Raw genomic sequence first — 19,242 nt, 5'->3', positions numbered from 1 at the left:
AAAGCATATGTTTAGGCCTATTAATATTACAAAAACAATAGGGCCTATTTTAGTTATCAATGATAATTATTTATATCAAAATGAAATATTCATTATCAATAATGATAGTCATAAGGTCATATGGAAGACTTGACGAATTGGTATAGTGCATATTAAATTGTTTACCTATTAAGTCTTAATATGTCTATCCCCATGGTAACTGTATTATAAGGTGTGATATAATAATTGAGTTGAATAAACTCGCTAATTAAGTGGTTAACATCCCTACTCTAGATTGTCAGCTAATCATACTGTAATGCACTGTTCCGGCGTTAAAGGTTATGCTCTAATGGCTATAAAGGTGTATTGGGGAAACTTAGGCAGAGAGTAGAAGCGCATTGTCTTTGGTTTCCGCAAGTTACATATTTTTTCCTCCGTCCACCGTACTAATACTCGGGTGGTCCCTTTTATTTAAAAATGTATTGTCCCACAAAAAACATGACAAATGAAGATTAATAAAAAAGATTTTGAATATGCTATTTTGTAGTTTTAAAAAAGTAAAAAACCGACAAAATTCAACCAAAAACATATTGGCTAGCAGCATTTTTGCTTTAAATTAGTTTCATTTTTCAGGTTAATTTTTTTTTCGACCAAATTTTTGGTCAAAGTGAATAAAGTGACATTAAAATGGCATATTCAACAACAAAAATTTAAAAAGAGGTGGGTAAATATTATGTTTAAAGTAATGTGGTGTATAAATTTCACTTAAAATATATTAAATACGGGAATATATCCACTAACAACATCGGAGGAAATGTCTAGTTTATTTGATTCTTATTACAGTTTCTAAAGCTTTGTCTACATCACTTTCAAACTTTGTGACAAAAAAAATGTGATGTGCTCATATATGGACATGATGATGTCATATCACTACCATATTTGGGGATATCACTACCATATTTGAGCACATCACACTTTTTTTGTAAAACTAGTTTCAATAGTGTAGACAGAGCTTTAATGTTTCTTCGTGATCGGATCATGATTGCTATCTCGTTGCTCGTAGTTTCTACCAGGCTGAATCTTTCAGATGTACGCACATATATTAGTTTTAGCATAAAGTACCGCATCTCAATCATAGCCTAGGGTTAGTTGATTGATTATCGCAGTAGAAAGTAATTACATGGACTTAATAATACATATGATGATTTGAATCTTATGTCACGTCGTTCTACTTTTGAAAGAGGCCTATATTTGAACATAATTTCGTTGAATTTATCAGTGGCAATGGTATAGGATATAGATTTGGAGGATATGCATTTAGGCCTAGAGGTGAAAGTAGAAAATAAAACGATTTTGTTTTTTATTCGCGTGCAAACCCGACTCTACAGCTCACTATGTCGGTCGGTTGGTCGATCGGTTGGTCGGTCGGTCGGTCAGTTGGTCGGTAAACACTAACTCAAATTTGAGCACGCGACTGCAGCCATGTATATGGCCTTGTTTTTTAATAAGGGTGAATTTCGCATGTAATAATGACAAGGCAGGTCCGGCGCTTGTGAGGATAGACGTACACAAACCCCCACCATGTAATGTACTCAACTAAAGTTCGAAAATGTGATGATATACAAAAGTAGGATTAAGTGAATTTTAAAAAAACAGATGATAAGATGAATGAAGGATAAAAAAATCATGGCCCTCGTATTAGAATATATATTCATATAATGATATTTATAGACGCAATGCAATGTTTAAAGAGTTGACTTACCTATGTCGACCTACTACTAAAACTTCTCCCCATGTTATTTTGCCTATAATCAAGCAATTTAAAACAGATTATGCAAAGAAATGTCATTATAGTTTTATTTTTTTTTTATCTAATGAATAATTATTAGTTAAGCTAACTATTCAGATTTTCTTTGTGAAACGGGTCGTTAACTTTGACTGACGCCATTTTCTGTCGACTGAAGGCACCCTGATGTTGCATTTTTAATCTAAATGCAAATGTAGATTTATGTATCTAATTATAAAGGGAAACTAACACCAAGAATACAAAGTATCATTATCGTATCATACGAGAAGGCTATTCCTTACAGTTTGCAAATACTGTACAGTATACAGACAATTTCGACCTAAATAGCGCCCCCTTTAAAAAATAGGTCGCGCTATCGAATTGGCGTCGCCACAAACACTACTTTCAAATTTAGACTTCAGAGTTCAAACTTGCATTTTTCCTATGCAACGGTGTTCTCAATGTTTATGCAAAAGCAATTTCTGGTGTATTTGTTACTTCAAACGCAAGTTAGGACTATTTTAAAATTTACGCCACTATCTTCAAAACAATGGATATAGGAAGATCGTTTACCAATGTTAGTGACGCCATCACATCAATAAGCTTCTGACAAGTAGTAGGCGTACAAATTCGTTACAAAATAACGAAAATCAGCTAAATGTATTCGTACTTAATTTACAAAACAGTACTTGGCTTGTTACCATTGCATAACGTACACTGTTCTTCCGTACCTGCAATGAACCCCGCGTTTCGGTATTTATATCCGGGTACGTAATTCTACTAATTAATCACGCATAACGGATTGTAACTAGCGCCATCACACTTCTATTATTGCCTTAAACCATAGATATAGTGAACTATTGATCTTTACACTTAAAGGATAACTTGACCGAGGACCATATTTTTACAACGTATTAGGGATGTACATATGATTATGACAATCGCGAGATTAAGGATATCGCCGCACGCGTGGTCAAGTTGTCCTTTAAACAAAAAAATTACTCCTCATGTCACCAGAAAAAAACAAACAAAATACTAGTAACTGACACCATTTTGAACAATAAATAGTTTTAATAACAATATTAAGAATACAGCCATTGTTATATGAAATATTTACAAACATTTTATTTTAGTTTTCTGAATTTCTATGGCGATCTGTTTCTTTTAAATTTCCTAAAAAGTTTATTACTATAAATTCCCTATAAAAATTGTACCGTGTAATTTGATTCTTCGAATGAATATATAATTTGATATTAAAATGTTTATCTTATATAAAAGAATCCCTAATACAATTAGTATTGCCTTATTCAAAAATATTTATCATTTTAAAAACCGTTTTCATTGTCCAGCAATTTGTAATACTGTAAATACTAGGCGTGTCCAGCAAGGGAGAGGTGGAAGAGATCTCGGCTACGATGGGACTGGGGTAGGATAGAAAATAGAATAAAGTCGAGTTCAATGTCCTATCTAGACACTCCAATGAAGTAGTTTGCGGAGCAACTTGAACCAATTACTTTAAGTTATATAAGTTATTATGGACGGTCTAAATATTCTTAAATGCGAGGCTTGTAACATCTTTAAAAACAAAGGAAATTCAACTTCAATATAGCGCCTTGTTATTTTTGTATCCTCCTCCACCCTAGTACCCTGCTGGACACCCACAGTGTATAATATATATGATTTTTTTCCCGTACGTGCTAATTTAAGCATTATTAATAACTAATATATTTTGATTAATTAATCTATTTAAATTTAGATAAATTTAGTTTTACCCTACTACCGGGTGGTCATTGATTAGCTAAGCAATCAGCAAAATACAATGTTAATTATATATTAATTCTAATAATATAGGATTTTGTATTTATAAATTTAATTTTTATATAATAATATATATTTATGCGATTAAAGTGTAATGTACGGATTATTCTAATCGTGCATATAGCTGAATATTTAATAATACATTGTGTAACACACACCTTTCAAATTAGACATACTGCAATTTAATACTAATTGTCACATATAACCTGAATTGTAATATTCCTCTCATTCCAAGACAGTAGTACAATACTTACAATTACAGTAGTTACAAATACGAACACGATGCAAGTATAAATAGCCAAAATAGTGCTAAAGCTAATAATGCCGGATGCGCATGAGTGAGATACAGTGCGTGCGTGCACACGCACATCCTTATTTGGTATGCCAATGATTTATTCATATACACACCATATTGATGTTAATGAAAAATGGTAGCATACTTAATTACGCTGCTGCTGTAGATTGTTCTTTGTCTGATGTTAGCCAATGAGATACTAACATATAATTATCAGTACGACCCTTTCTGATTTACAGTATACATTCTTTAATATTTACAATTAATATAGTTTCATCCGATTCTCTTACTGTATGTCCAGTATCATAGTAAAAGTCTGTACACAGTATCACATGTATCACATTTGAAGCCTGTTTTATGATACAGGTGTGTTATCTGATACATATGTGACGCTGTAAATAGAATTTGCCATGATACTGTTACAAATTATACATACAGTAACGAGAATCAGCTAATAATTGGCACCATTTTGATTTTGCCGTGCAGATTTCTAAACAATAAGCTATACTTTCATTATAAGTGCGACAAACATTTAAAATTGGCACATTAAAACAGCATTTTAAAAAAATCTTATATATAGAAATCCGTCATTGCGCACTTTTTTTTAAAGCTCGAAATTTCAATTAAATTCTGAATATTTATCAATAATAATATCACCGTCTTGTCACTTAAAAAATCTAATATAAACAATAGAAATTGTAAAAATGTAAAATACAGTTTTAAAAGATTGATTATAGTGAAGAGTAAAGTTTTAGGCCTATCCATGCTACCAGTAAATTATTTAAAATGCTTAACAAGTGGGCCTATAACAATAATTGTGAACATTAAAATACATTTTAGGCTTAAAAATCGCAGCAGCACCAGAATGTTACGGGTAATTGTTAGAACTCATTATTAGAATGGGGTTGGGCTAGAATTAGAAGTTTGCTGTGTGTAGGCCTAAAGTTTGTTGGTCCTAATTGAGCAACTGAGCATCGAGGCATGTCAGAGGTCTGCTTTCAAGAAGTGAAAATATGCAATTATGAAAACGGTTGCCTTGCTATTGTAATTTGTGAACCGTTCCATAATTCAATTCAATTATCTAGATCTTACCAAATAGCCCAAGCTATAAGATCCCGTAAGGTAGTTAAGGCTAATACCGCCAACATATGAATCAATATAATATATTTTAAATCGTCGAATTTTTAATACTTCATTATAAATTCTACCAACATTACAAAGTTTAGTTTAAAAACTTTCTTCCACTCTCCGATGTTTCTGAGATTTATCCAAAAAATAGTGTTTCAAATTACTAACGAACCGTGCATGCGCACAACACACTTGTGTAAATCGACAAAATATTTACAACAATAGCAGCAAAAACAATTTGAAACGTATAAAGATAGAAGTAGAGCTTCTTCTGACCATTTCTTTTACATTTTAGACATCGCAGTACCGTCCAAACCTTCTAGTGTTTCCGATGCCTTAAGAAGTCTCAGATAGCTATGGTTGGCCACGTGACTTGCTAAGAAAAGCACCTAGAAACATATTTATAAAAAACATTACTTTTAATTAAATTACAATAAAGTAAAGATTTGCAATAATACTCCAAGGCACTGTGTCCAATTCTACAGCTAGGTAAGAAACAATAAATCGAGACTTATGGCACACAGTCAGCGTTTCGATTTTTGTCTGAATACTACGAAAATACGAGCTCATGTATTTTACGTATGAAACGCCATATGTGCCAAATTAATTACCTTTTTACTAATTTCGATCTAGAACCTAGACTATCCCCACATACGATGTGTATACACTCTTTGATGAGTAGGAACCTACCTGCGAAATAACGATTGCACCTGCTGCGGACAAGCAACAAATCAAGTTATCATTCCACAGATCATTCATCTTCAAAGAAAAATACATATTAAACAAAAAAATACGTAACACAATTCGTTGCTTTAGTGTAAACACTAATAGCCTTCCTTCTTCAATTAGAGGTAGACAATTACTACCTTTTGTTTTTACTCAACGCAACGCGATTACACGAAACTATTCTGCGCATCCTCCAATATTTTTGACCGGGCTCAGAATGACTTGTGATTCAAGATGAATGTACTAAATTTCTTAAATGAACTTAACGTTTCATAATATAATTTCTCATTATAATATTTTAATAACCTGTTTGAAATAATTGGCAAGATGTTATGTTTCGAATTAAGAATAAGCGAATTTGATACTTCATTACGCAATAAGTCTTTGTTTAACATAACTTACATACATCATTATTAGATTATAATATTATAGTTACCGAATCGCAGAGTCTGCTAGCACTCATGGCATCAGGATTTTGAGCAAATCCCATAACTTCACCTACAAAATAAATGTATTTAGAATTTTACTGTCTGTGGTAGTTAGAGGTAGATATCTAGGTTTGTCAAGAAACGTTGAAGGAAAGATGTATATGAGAGAGAAAGCAAAAAATTTAAGGAACAGATTATGAAATAATTACATTAGATTAGTAGAATACTAGAGTGACTGTCTAATCCCTTTAATTTTTCTCAGAAAAGAAACATTAAAACATTTCTAATTGGGTACTATTCTATTTTCATTGAAAATTCCAAGAGAAGAGATGGTTAATATCTATTCATTTTAGGCAAGTAGACTTAAATTTCATGTTTTAGACAATTCGACTATGCTCACCGTAAACATCTAGATCAACAGTAGCTACTTTAGTGATTCCGTTTTCCGATTGGCAATACTGATCCAACATGTAAACTCCAGCCGCATAAAAAGTTCCACATGCAGCCGCACAAAGCCATATTAGAAACATCAGGAACGTGGCTCCAATCAACTAAAAATCAAAACATATACTGTGATCAGGAAGGCAATGGTTAAGTAATAACTAAGCTTACATTCATAATACAAATAAATAAGATCAGTAATAGCTAATAAATGATATTGGCTACAACATAAATGGTAAATATAGTTCTTTTTTTAAGTTTTTCTCTGGAAACGTTCCATTGCAATGATATGTTACATAATTAAACAAGATAATTAATGGAAATAAAGGGGAATGTATCTCACGAAAGACAAAAAGTCACACCCCAAAACATATTTAAAATACATTTTAAACCAGATCAAAAAAGTGTGGTTTTCAGAAACAGAAATATTGCACTTGGAACCTTTTGTACCTGTCTAAATGAATGTTTTAAAGTTTCCAAATTTTCAAAGAAGTATTTTGAGAGTTGAAGAGATTACAGTAGGTAAAGATATATTCTTTAAGATGGAAATGCATTGATTTTAAACTGGCATATATCCAGTTACGACATAATATAAACAAAATGGCAAATCGATAAAAAAAACTACCACATCGGTCCAGAATAATCCGCAGCACTTTTTCCATTTGCCGATGCAATACTTCATTCTGGTAGGACCCGTCTCAAGGAACGCGACAACAATTCCAATTGCCACAAACACGGCAGTTACAATGATTAGATATAATGTTCCATCTTCGATGTAATCAAGGCTGTAGAAACAAAATTGTTTAAAAGTTTAAATTGCATTGGTATCCTACTTTCCAATGGGGGTAGTAACCAGCAATTTGCCTCGTATCACTCAACCTTAATGTTAAACAATAACAGTTTAAACTTCATAATAGGAAAAAATGAAAGAAAAGAAATCATAATCTATAGTGGCACATAGCGTGGTGGTAAACATGTCTGGTAGGGCCTACAACTACAGTACAATCAGGATTGGACAATCAAAGTCTCAACGAAACTTAGTATAAGTCAAACACTTTTAGCTAGTCCTGTTATATATTAAAAGATAAGAAATTATTTTGTGAAGATGATTTCTTCTAATGTTCTAATTGACTTGTTTTAGATTTTACAAAGTCTTTTAAACTTTATGAGAACTGGTTTAAATTGTCTCTGACTTTATCTTTACTTACATTTTGGTAACATCCTCCTTCAAATCAGGTTCATCGTCTGAAATATTGAACTCATTACGGTAAATATCAATCGCACCGTCGATTTTAATTCCAAGATAAATTGAAGCCGCGGTGAAGATTATTCCAGCTATTAACGACAGGTACGGAACCCTTCGTAGACAATGACAACAACTACCGCAGTTAACTGTAAAATAACGATAATAATATAGAATAAAATAAAGTAAGTAAAATATAGTGAGACTATATCTATTTTCGTAGGATTATTTGGTAAAACAGTATCACATGTGTATCTAGTAGTAACCTAACCTTACATGATACAGGCACCACATGTGATGTAAATGAGATGCTGTATTTACAGAATATTCCTATGATACTTCGGAAATAGATATGTATGTGGAAATACAGCACTATGAATCGGGTTGTGAGTTCGGTCTAAAAATCCAACATCTTAATTTCTCTCGACATTGAAGGCCTAAGAGACTGGCCTAAGTTTAACAAAGTCAGGAAGGTTTCAGGCTCATATAAGATACTAAGTGTGAGAAGGTTTAGATACCATGTTTAGGCCTACACAGACCGCGAGGCAGTTTAGCGGGCATTCTTCTGCTTTTCTGGCAACTTCTGCAGCAGATCAAAATTGTTCTCCCTTCAACTGAGATCTATTAGCAATGCCGTGATTATTAATGATCGGACAACTCTATAGAAATTCCATATTAAGGCCTCCTTTAACAGACTAATCGAGAGGCAGATGCAGGCCAAAACCATTCGTGTAAAGTATTTCCTTTTTTCTAAATAAGTAAAATCACGAGGTATTTGGGTTGCCTTGATGTCATGTTTCACTTAAATGTCAATTATAAATTCTGGTTTGTAGAATTAGGGCATACGTGGTACTTTTATTTGGAAATCGTGTGAAGAATTTCCTTCTTTCAAAATAAGTAAAATCACTAGGTAAGCACAAACACTTTTCTATCAGGAAGAAATTATCTTATTCTATACAAGTCTACTTGTGCAGTAAAAGCACACTTATTTCAAGGAGGTATAGTACCATTCTATTAGACTTAAATCTAGAAGTAGATCTTACGAGTACTTCCCTGTGTGATAACAGAGACAGATGCATGTATAAAGGGAGAGCGAAGCTTATTTATTAGGCCTATTAAAGACAATTTTTATCTGTAGGTTTGTATTCATAGAGCAACATAACACAATCGGTATTATTACTAGAATTGGATCGATTAAATCTAATCATGCATACTAATATTCCAGCATATTATTAGAGTGTAACCCACACTTGAGATAAATTTTCGAAACTGCATTGGATGGAGCATGGAGATATTACTATAGTGAATTAGTTTATTTATAGTTTTTATGTATTTTAAATGTTGGTGGTTTTGTTTATATCTTTAAAAGACTGCTTAAAGGGTTACACGCAATCTGGCCATTGGCTACAAGTTGTAACGTTGCTAAAAAAAAATTTTTCATAAAAGTATATAAGAATAATAATGGTGAGATAGGAGGAGAGGGAAGCGAGTTGCATGATGATTCGTAAACTAACATGCCTGATAATATCAAAAACGCACATGCGCTTCTTTTTCCATTATTACCGTTAATTTTAATTCCAGCTGTCTAATGATGCTCTGTTTATATTTTCAAAAATGAGTTCATATTATGCTAATTATGATATGACAAATATTAAATTAATACTTGCTACTACAAGTACAACTTATTCATATTTTATTCAGGCCTACAGAATCATTTTTTAATCAATTTATTCCGTTATCAGTAACCATGAACAAATGTTTATAATAATACAAAGTAAAAATCGAATTCTTTATTCAATTTATTTTCAATTTATATTTTGCTTTGCTCTTACGATTGGAATATAAAACAATGAAATCATTTTTTTCGTGTATATCACGTTGCAGTATATGTTCCATGGAAATATTAATAATTATGCGATACAGAAATATTGTTAATATACTGTTTCATAATAAGACGACTCTAGGTTAACGGTTGATAGAATAAATTGACCGTGACTTAAATTTCTTGCATTTATTCAGTTCTATGAGCTGTAATACTAGTAAATACTAAGCACAGAAAAATACGTCTCCAATTACTTCTTTAATACGCAAACGTAAGTTTCGTCATCTCCAAGCAGAATTCATTTTGTAAAAACACGATTGTATTCTGTCAAAATTGTATGTTAGATTGCATACGCGCTAATTATCTAGCCCTGGGCGATTTTCATCGTCGTCGTATCATGCACACGATTTGCGCAGTAATTTATCTTCAATCTTAATACCTTATGAATATTCATAACCTTAGCGATTTGCGCAGGGACTTGATTGGTGTTTACCATTAAACTCCTGGGTCGTCGTGAGCAGTCCTTTGTTTACCTGGAACGTGTCTTAATTCCACGGTACTTATTGATTATTTCATTTTGGGTAATTTATTTGAGCATGTTGAATAATTAGAAATGGATTCGCAAAAATCACTTAAGCATAGAGTTATTGATGCTCTAACCAGGGAATTGTCTCTAATAACCTGTACTGACGCGCAGCGATGAATGCAGCTAAGCTAGATTTTGAAAAGCGAGCGGCGAATCGGTTCGGATTGATGGGAGGGTCTTCCAGTGGGTACTGTCGAATCGTGGCGTAGGCCTACCGCATACCCCATTGATTGACTGATTAATGATCCCATTCAAAAGTCTAAACTCTTTCAAGACCTTTTTCAAACAAGTTCCTCATTAATTTAAATTATTGCCACTTCTCGTCTATTTATGTACAGCGCATTGAGAGCTTGCCATGCCTTGCTATATAGGCCTAATAATAGTATTAACACAATACTTTCTATCTCGTAACGTCAGTATAAGTGGAACTACTACTTAGATAGGCCCTGCAGATTGATTAGGTCTAGGTGATTCGGTCTTAAATAAGAGGTCCGTTTAGTAGGCATATTGCTTCAATTTTGTTTTTGTCTTGGCGTCAACGATCGGGATATTCGATCGATTGGTGTACCGACTCGACTATCTTGTATGTACATATTGCCATGTCGTTAACATCACAGTAATTACTAGATGCAGTTCTGTAAACTTATCATAACAATAATAACGATAACTCAATTTGATTTAGTCAAGTCGATTACGATTATGCTTCACCAATGAAAATAATGACATACGATAATTTTAGGTCCTACCTGTTCTAAAACGCATGCCACTTGATGTCAAACTGCTCTATAATTATATATGCATTATTTAGAAAAGTTGTATTGATTTCTGAAGCACTATTGACAATACAGTGCATTTGATGATATATGTGATGTATAGTCAACAAAGTATCAATTTATGCTTTCTTATTCACTTTTATAAGTCACTACCATATATTTGCATTTGCAACATTGCCCAGGCGATGTATAATAAGCAGCAAATATGTATATTGATTTTTTTAAGATGACAGTATTGAAATCATTGCCTTGGAATAATTATAATGTAATATAATATTTGTATTGAAAATGTATATGAAAATTATATAGAAATAAAATATGCAGTTAGGCCTATATATCAATATTATAAAAAAGTCATTGTTATGATTATATATTAGAAATTCGTTGTTGACGCGACGGAGAGACAACGTCTGTCTACGCAAGTGGTATCAATAACAATTTGTATCAACATTGCTAGGCCTATCATAATCCATCGTCGTCATATACATCTTCATCAATAATACTCTTATCGAATAATATTGTTATATAAAAATGATCAGTTTACTCCCTAAAGCTTGGTTCCCACGCAACACAACGACGTAAGCTAAACTCATGTAATTAGACCAATCACGACGCGATAGATCTTCCCAGCTGTCTGCGCTAAAGCTTGGTTCGCACGTAACACAACGGCGTAAGCTCAACGCATGTAATTAGACCAATCACGACGCGATTGATCTTCTCAGCTGTCTGCGCTAAAGCTTGGTTCGCACGTAACACAACGGCGTAAGCTCAACGCATGTAATTAGAGCAATCACGACGCGATAGATCTTCCCAGCTGTCTGCGCTAAAGCTTGGTTCGCACGTAACACAACGGCGTAAGCTCAACGCATGTAATTAGACCAATCACGACGCGATTGATCTTCTCAGCTGTCTGCGCTAAAGCTTGGTTCGCACGTAACACAACGGCGTAAGCTCAACGCATGTAATTAGACCAATCACGACGCGATAGATCTTCCCAGCTGTCTGCGCTACAGCTTGGTTCCCACGCAACACAACGGCGTAAGCTAAACGCATGCAATTAGACCAATTACGACGCGATGAATCTTCTTCCCAGTTGTCTGCGCTAAAGCTAGGGCATACGTTAGCGCAACGTAAGTGAGTTGACCAATCACGATGTGATGGATTATCCGAACTGTCGCTTGTGATTGGTCAATATCACTTGCTTTGCGCCTACGTCATTGCGTTGCTTCCAGGTGGAAACCAAGCTTTAAGACTAGGCCTAGGCTACTACATGTAAACGATGAATATTTTCAACGTAATTAATAAGCAGTTTAAAGATGTATTGTCCCCCTATAAAAAATAATTTTTTTAATTTTTGTTGTTGAATATGCCATTTTAATATCACATAATAGTTATTCACAATGACCAAAAACTTGATCCAAAAAAAAAACATTTTCCACCAAAAAAATGTAATTTAAAGCAAAATATACCTAAATTGTCTGGAAGACAATGGTTTTTGGTTGAAATTAACCATTTCTTTTGTCTTTTTATAAGTGAAATAATTATTTTTGATGATTTTTTTATCTTTAACTTTATTAAAACTGTGAAATTGCCTATTCAAAATCTGATTTTATTAATCTTTATTTTTTTCATGTTTTTGGGGGACAATACATCTTTAATCACACTCTTCCATTACATTGTATTTTTTTTTTCATTGCTATATTTTGCCAGTATTAATAAAATATGAATTCATTGTTTATCTACATTTACAATTTCTGTTCAATTAATTAAACTGTTTTGATATATATTGTGTGTGTTTTTTTGTTGTTTCTTTTTTTTGGTTTAGCTAAATAATTGTTTTGTTTGAATTGCAGTCGTTCTAATCCGTGAGCTTTGAAATCATTGCAGAACATCGATTTTCTAATTGTGCGTTAAAAACAACATGGCGGGCCTGACGATCGACTTAAAACTCGTTTCCTGTCAACGAACTGCAAATGGTAGCAAACAATAGGCTAGGCCTAGCTTGGTAGAAGCTAATAAAATATAAATCGATTTGTAGAAACGTTGAACCCATGTATGTATATAATATCTCTCAGTTGAACTATTTAATAACGCTTATAAAATTATGCGAAGATCATAATTGGAAGCGGTTATAATGTGCATGTGAATTGGTTGTATGGATCATAATATAACTCGTTAAACTGACGACTGTAACAGAATGGTAAAATTAATATTTCATATAGATAAAATAGGGAATAATATTAGAGAAATCCTAATAAATACGTAATAATACAATTAAGAAACAGTAGCCTACGCAGAGAACCGAGGGAATGCCGAACTACATTTACTGAGCACACCTTCCCAAGATAGGAACTCGTAACAGTCCTTTCATCTTATGTCTGGCTGCGACAAATACCAACATTTACTGTATGTACATATTCTCCGCGCACGCGATGTCTGATTCTGTCGCAGCCACAGATAAATCATTTGATATCCGGAGCTCAGCATCCTGTTGCCTTGTTTCAATTGAGAACATTCGCGGATTATTAGGTCCTCTAGATCCGGATCCACAGTGCGGCACATATCATAAACGACGGGGGGGGGGGGGGGGGGTGGGGAGGATGGTATGTGTGAGATGGAGCAGTACATGTTATATCCGAAAGTTGCACTGGGTTCTTTTTTTCTTCTTCGAGCCAGACTTGTTCGACCACCATTCGAGGAGAGTATTGGAAACTGTGGCGATTTTATGGTTACGGATGACGATACCACTGCCTTAAGTTGATTGTACATTTTTACGGCATGATCATTACAATAAATAGAACAAAATAAATAAATACATAATACCACATGCTTATACACGGTAATTAGCGTTGTTGTTTAAAGTGATGTTCATAATCACAGGAGTTCAAAAGACGGGCAAATTAGCTCGCCAATTAATTATGATAAGTCAACAGTAACGGTTTGATCAAATACTAAGGTCAACTTATAACCAAACGCAAATCAATTCTTACAAACACACGCGCTCCTTAATTAAATTCCAGCAATCAGGCTCCGAAAGATTGAAATGCAAATTCAAAATGTCAACCATGAAAGCCAGCAATTGTTGTGTCATCAGAAAGTTAATTGTGGAATTGAATTATGTATTTTCGGTAGACCTGGATCGTTTGATGATGCCTGTTCAATAATGGGTGGGAATCAACTCGACGTGTTCCGTCATATATACGTCTTGTATTGACATTGTCATAGGTTGTACACCTTCATTTGGAGCGTTTAGGCTGAATATCGGTCGGTCATACATTAACCTAGTAGTCTTAGTAGTAATTTCCAAATTGAGAGATAATAATAATGATTATTATTATATCCTGTATTTATATAGCGCCTAATGTTGTGAAACCTCTAAGCGCTGAACATTATTACCCCAGTCATGTTTTTGAATCAAACACGTATGGAAATATACTCCCATGATGCAGTTAGTAATGGGTAACATTTTGGGGATACCGGTTTTGACGCATGTAATAATGCTTGGTGAAGTTTAGACGCGTTGCGTCATAATACAAAATGCACATGTTTGACATAAAACAAGCGCACTAACACTAAATGCATAAACACCTGAGCCCCCAGACTACTTATATAGGCCAAATTAGGTATGATAGCCCAACACCAACTACGCTCCTTGGTTGCGTTTCTAATCTTCCCCAGCCCAGTGCGCACGCACGCAAGGGCGGCTATCTACTCTCATCTCCCACGCAGTTCCCTGTAGAAAAGCTTCTTAATACACTTAACACTAACCGATGTAGACAACGATGCATATGCTATCTATAATGTATAAAATACGATACTAGATAATAGCACTTATCAGTACATTAATACATTATATATTATTATTATTATTATTACATAGCTCGATTGAAGTATGCATATTATGACCAACATTGGTAGGTCGATGCTCATAATATCATATCGTTTACGTTTAACGAGCATTGTACCAAACACATAAAAATTATACATACAGTGTGGCCTCGAAATGGTGGTTAGTTATTGGTCGTTGTTATTAATTAATCTTTTCATTCATTCATTCATTATTTAATTATTTATACAAAACCATTTCGTCAGCAGAAACATATTATCGTATCGTATCCGTCAATATAGATGTTTTTGAATAAGGCAGCATTGACGGTACTGACTTAAAATGGCCGCTTCTTACGATTATGTAATGAAAATGCTACACTGGTAATTCTATCTTTTGAGATCGCAAACTTTAGAATGATGACACATTAAATCAATTCACATATCATAGACGAGAATACGCAAGTTGTTATATTAATTAATGTAGGCCTAAATAACAACAAAAAGTAAAATATTTGGTAATACAGCATCTTATTTATATCGCATGTGATGCCTGTATCATATAAGGGTGGTTAAGGTTACTACTAGATACATGTTAAACACATGTGATGTTGTATTACTAAATATTCCTATTCCTATATCCTTTGAAAATAGATACAGTACTGACAATAGGCTGGTTTAAAGAGGATATTTTACTCTCACAATACCGTAACAACTGGCCTACATGTTGGTTATAATCAGGCGAAATAATGCATAGGCCTGTTTTGCCTATATTTATCATAATTATGCTATTAATAATTAATATGCCTAAATAAAATATCTTTGCATTTCAGAATTTTCAGTGGCTAATTTAATAAAACTGACAATAAACTTGCACATCAGTTAAAAATTTGATAAAACATTAACATATTGTCATCATAGCGTTAATATATTTATTTAGTTACTGGCCTCTCATGGGTTTAGTTTACCAACTAATTCATCATGGTTATATATGGACTTTTACTGTAATCTCCTTGATCCAGCGGACGGGTGGTTTTATTTAGAAACTGTCAAATGAAAGCTATTGATAATGCATTGTGTTCTAAGTGTGAATAATGCTTGTAATCTAACAGTACCTAAAACAGAATCAATACAATTATAATAACAATTATTATAATAGCGAACGGTGTACGTAGACCATATTTGAATATTACAACGTTTATCATTTGTTTAAGAGTAAATTAAGTTGAATTTTAGTTTAGAACAAATACCATGTCAATTGATTGATTGATAGAATTTGAATAGATTATTGAGCGAATTGCTTTAAGTAAGTAAGTCAGTAAGTAAATAAATTCATTGTCAATTGTAATTATATAAAAACATTTACATTGAAATGAATTGAATGGTTTCGGCTAACAACAAATAAATAGAACTTAAACTACGTTTTGTACCGTAGTATACTTAACTTGTGTAATGACGTATTATTATTCACTGTATGAACACACAGTATAACTGAACGCAATAAGTATAAACTTTTATGAATACAGATTTTCAATATTATAATAACAATTAGCACCCAATATGCCATATATACCTAATTAGGCTTATTTGAATATACAACTTAGGCCTATGGGCGTTTGTTCAAGAATAGATTCAGTTTAAATTCAGGAGCAATCATGTCGATGTGTAGAAGTGTTGTTTGTATTTATTCCAGCGTTGATAACAACTATGAATGAGGCCTACAAGATGTATCGTATTAAACTGAGAATTTATATTATTGTATGTCATTTAGCTCGTTGATCCGTCCCTTCCAAAAGGGCTGTATAATAATTCTTCTATTTTATTTTATTTTGACATGAATTAAATATTTCTTCATAATTGAATTATAATTATGCATAATGAGCGATAATTTCCTGTTGTTATATTATCACATATCATCAAGAATATTATTAATAATATGAATTTTTATTTTCTAATAAGCTGAATATATATGAATAGTATGAGTATATTACCAGAGTAATTTTGTGTCACACTATTGTAAAATATAGTAGTTAATAACTACACTGTAGGCCTACGGTACGAAGTGACCCTCCAATTCCACCTATGCCTCTTGTCAGATAACCCTCAACAAGCCATGGTCACTGGCGTGATATTTGAACGGATAATTAACAGTAGTCGTGTTCCAATTACATTTCATGCATTTACATGAGAGCCATTGGTTATCGGCACCTCTGTAATGTTACCTCATTTCATTATTGCATTAAGTGAATGCGTACCCAGTGGAAATAAAATACCTTAATTAAAAGAGCTGACTTACAAAGCCAGCGTTGTGTTGGCGCTGACAGTCCTCATCGATCGTTCATAATTATTCATTTCATTAACATTTATTTTGGCAGCCGAGAAAGTACAATATATACCGTACTATATAACAATATGTAAAGCTCTGTACTAGTTTAACAAAAAAACAAGTGTGATGTGGCCAAATATGGTAGTGATATGCACAAATATGGTAGTGTTATGACATCATCATGTCCATATATGGACACATCCCATTTTGTTGTCACATAAAGTTTGATAGTGTAGACAGAGCTTAAGGGTCCAGTGTATGCCTAAACGCCTAACATAATACTTCTGGTGTTGAAGTTACGATGTCACTATCAACATACCGCACTCATTAATATTAATTAGCTAGAAAATGTCCTGACCTAAACATCCTTGCCCCACTACCTAACGAAAATTCGACCTTGTAAACTTTGTAGGCCTACACATAATTTCAAATTCGTTTTAACTTATATAAATGATAGAAAAACAAATTGACTCGCATACGGTATTATATATATCAAAATTGCTAATAATGTACGTATACTATCGCACACAGCGTGTGAACGCAATGCTATACCAAGGGAGATCAGTCTTGGTTATTTGAATGCAAAAAAAAAATATTAAAAAACATAAACAAATCCTATGCATTTTCTGAGGCTCTTTTACTGCACTGCTATACCAAAGATAGTTATCTCTCATTTCATTTATGCATTTATTTACAACGGTTGAGCTGAAAGTTACGATTGTGAAGTGAATCATCAGATGTGTATTCGTTTCGCTGCATAATAAATAACTAGTATTCCGATAGTCTGCATACGGAAAGGTATTGCGGAGAAACTTAGACGCAAACAAAGCGCATTAATGTATGACTTATCATTTTAATGACGCGCTGAAATGATCAAAATGTCAACGCCATATAGAGCTGCCAAAGAATATATAAAACAAACATAAACAGTCTTGCTACGAAACGCTGTTTAAACAATAACATTGATTAAAGACCAAATGCAACTCAATGTACTAAACTAATATTTTGATCCAAATCATGTTCTCTAATGAATAACAGTGCGTATAAATTATTTTAGTAATTATAACGCTAGAAAATAATAATAATTATAAACTTACCTCCCATGGTTGTATCTGCTAGATAGAGTATGCACGGTCAATCCGGGTACCAACAGGTAAAAGGCGAGGGTAGGAAGCATCGGCCGTGCGGCGACGCAGTTGCATACATTATACGCTTCATCGACCCCGCATCATGCAATACTACTCAGACTGGTTTGCGCATAACGAATAATCATTCTCTGTTTATGGAAATCTCATTCTATTGTAATGAAAATTATCTATAAATGGTATAATAATATTAAAACCACACCCAGCGTAATATCTTATTTTGCTATTATATACATCGAACCAGGATATATTATCGTCATACATATTTTTTTGCGAACGCGCATATTGTAGTTGAATAAGGTCAACGCTGCGTATTGCGTTTAGTATTATTATTATTAATATCAATTTTAATTGTTGATAATAACAATCTAAATAATGTCTAAATAAATTTCGGCGGTAATTAAAATGAATGTCAATAACGTCAAATCTAAAGCGTCCTACATAAATAGGCCTATACGAAAAAAATAAACACTTACAGCTAATCCCTACCAAGGAAGACCCACCATATATTAAGGGGATAGTTTTTTTGGTCTAGATGGTGTCCCCTTTATAGGAGTCTTATTTTGTTTAGTTTCAGATATATTTTGTAACATAGATCGAGACACTAGAATGCTGATAGATTATTGAAACCAGGCATGCATTGCAACAACATTATCATATTCAAATGTATATTTTGCTCAGTAACAATGAACCATACAAAACTAAACTAAATAAATTTCCTGGATTTAGTGTAATAATAATAATAAGGTAAAATTCTACAGAATCGTTTCCATAGAAACTGTATCAACAAGGAGCGTTCTTAATTGTCATGGATACAACAGCATCAAAACAATCATTATATGATATTTATCCATCATGGGCGATGTTGATCGATCATTTTTTTTTCTAGTTTGGTTTGGAAGCTTGAATCAGATATTGCTC

General features: G+C 33.3%; 2 protein-coding genes across 2 annotated transcripts in view; both read right to left on the bottom strand.

Annotated features, from left to right (window-relative positions):
* Positions 1 to 2,788: 2,788 nt before the first annotated feature.
* On the bottom strand, positions 2,789 to 18,365 carry LOC144842801 (proteolipid protein DM beta-like). The gene is made up of 7 exons (XM_078699344.1): positions 18,274 to 18,365; positions 7,810 to 7,993; positions 7,227 to 7,386; positions 6,561 to 6,711; positions 6,169 to 6,230; positions 5,697 to 5,765; positions 2,789 to 5,395 (listed from the first exon to the last, which is right to left on the bottom strand). The coding sequence occupies exons 1-7, from the start codon at positions 18,278 to 18,280 to the stop codon at positions 5,291 to 5,293; spliced, it is 738 nt and encodes a 245-aa protein (XP_078555470.1). The 5' UTR covers positions 18,281 to 18,365; the 3' UTR covers positions 2,789 to 5,290.
* LOC144842811 (ragulator complex protein LAMTOR1-like) overlaps positions 12,113 to 19,242 on the bottom strand; it is a 131,866-nt gene continuing 124,736 nt past the window's right edge. Inside the window, exon 7 of the transcript XR_013612180.1 lies at positions 12,113 to 12,122. The gene's annotated coding sequence lies outside the window, so the exon portion shown is untranslated. The remainder of the gene's footprint in view (positions 12,123 to 19,242) is intronic.

This window comes from Antedon bifida, chromosome 5 (assembly GCF_963402885.1).
Source record: "Antedon bifida chromosome 5, ecAntBifi1.1, whole genome shotgun sequence".
In the NCBI taxonomy this organism is placed as follows: domain Eukaryota; kingdom Metazoa; phylum Echinodermata; class Crinoidea; order Comatulida; family Antedonidae; genus Antedon; species Antedon bifida.
Note: the sequence above shows the minus strand (reverse complement) of the source record. Positions and strands in the feature narration are given on the sequence as shown.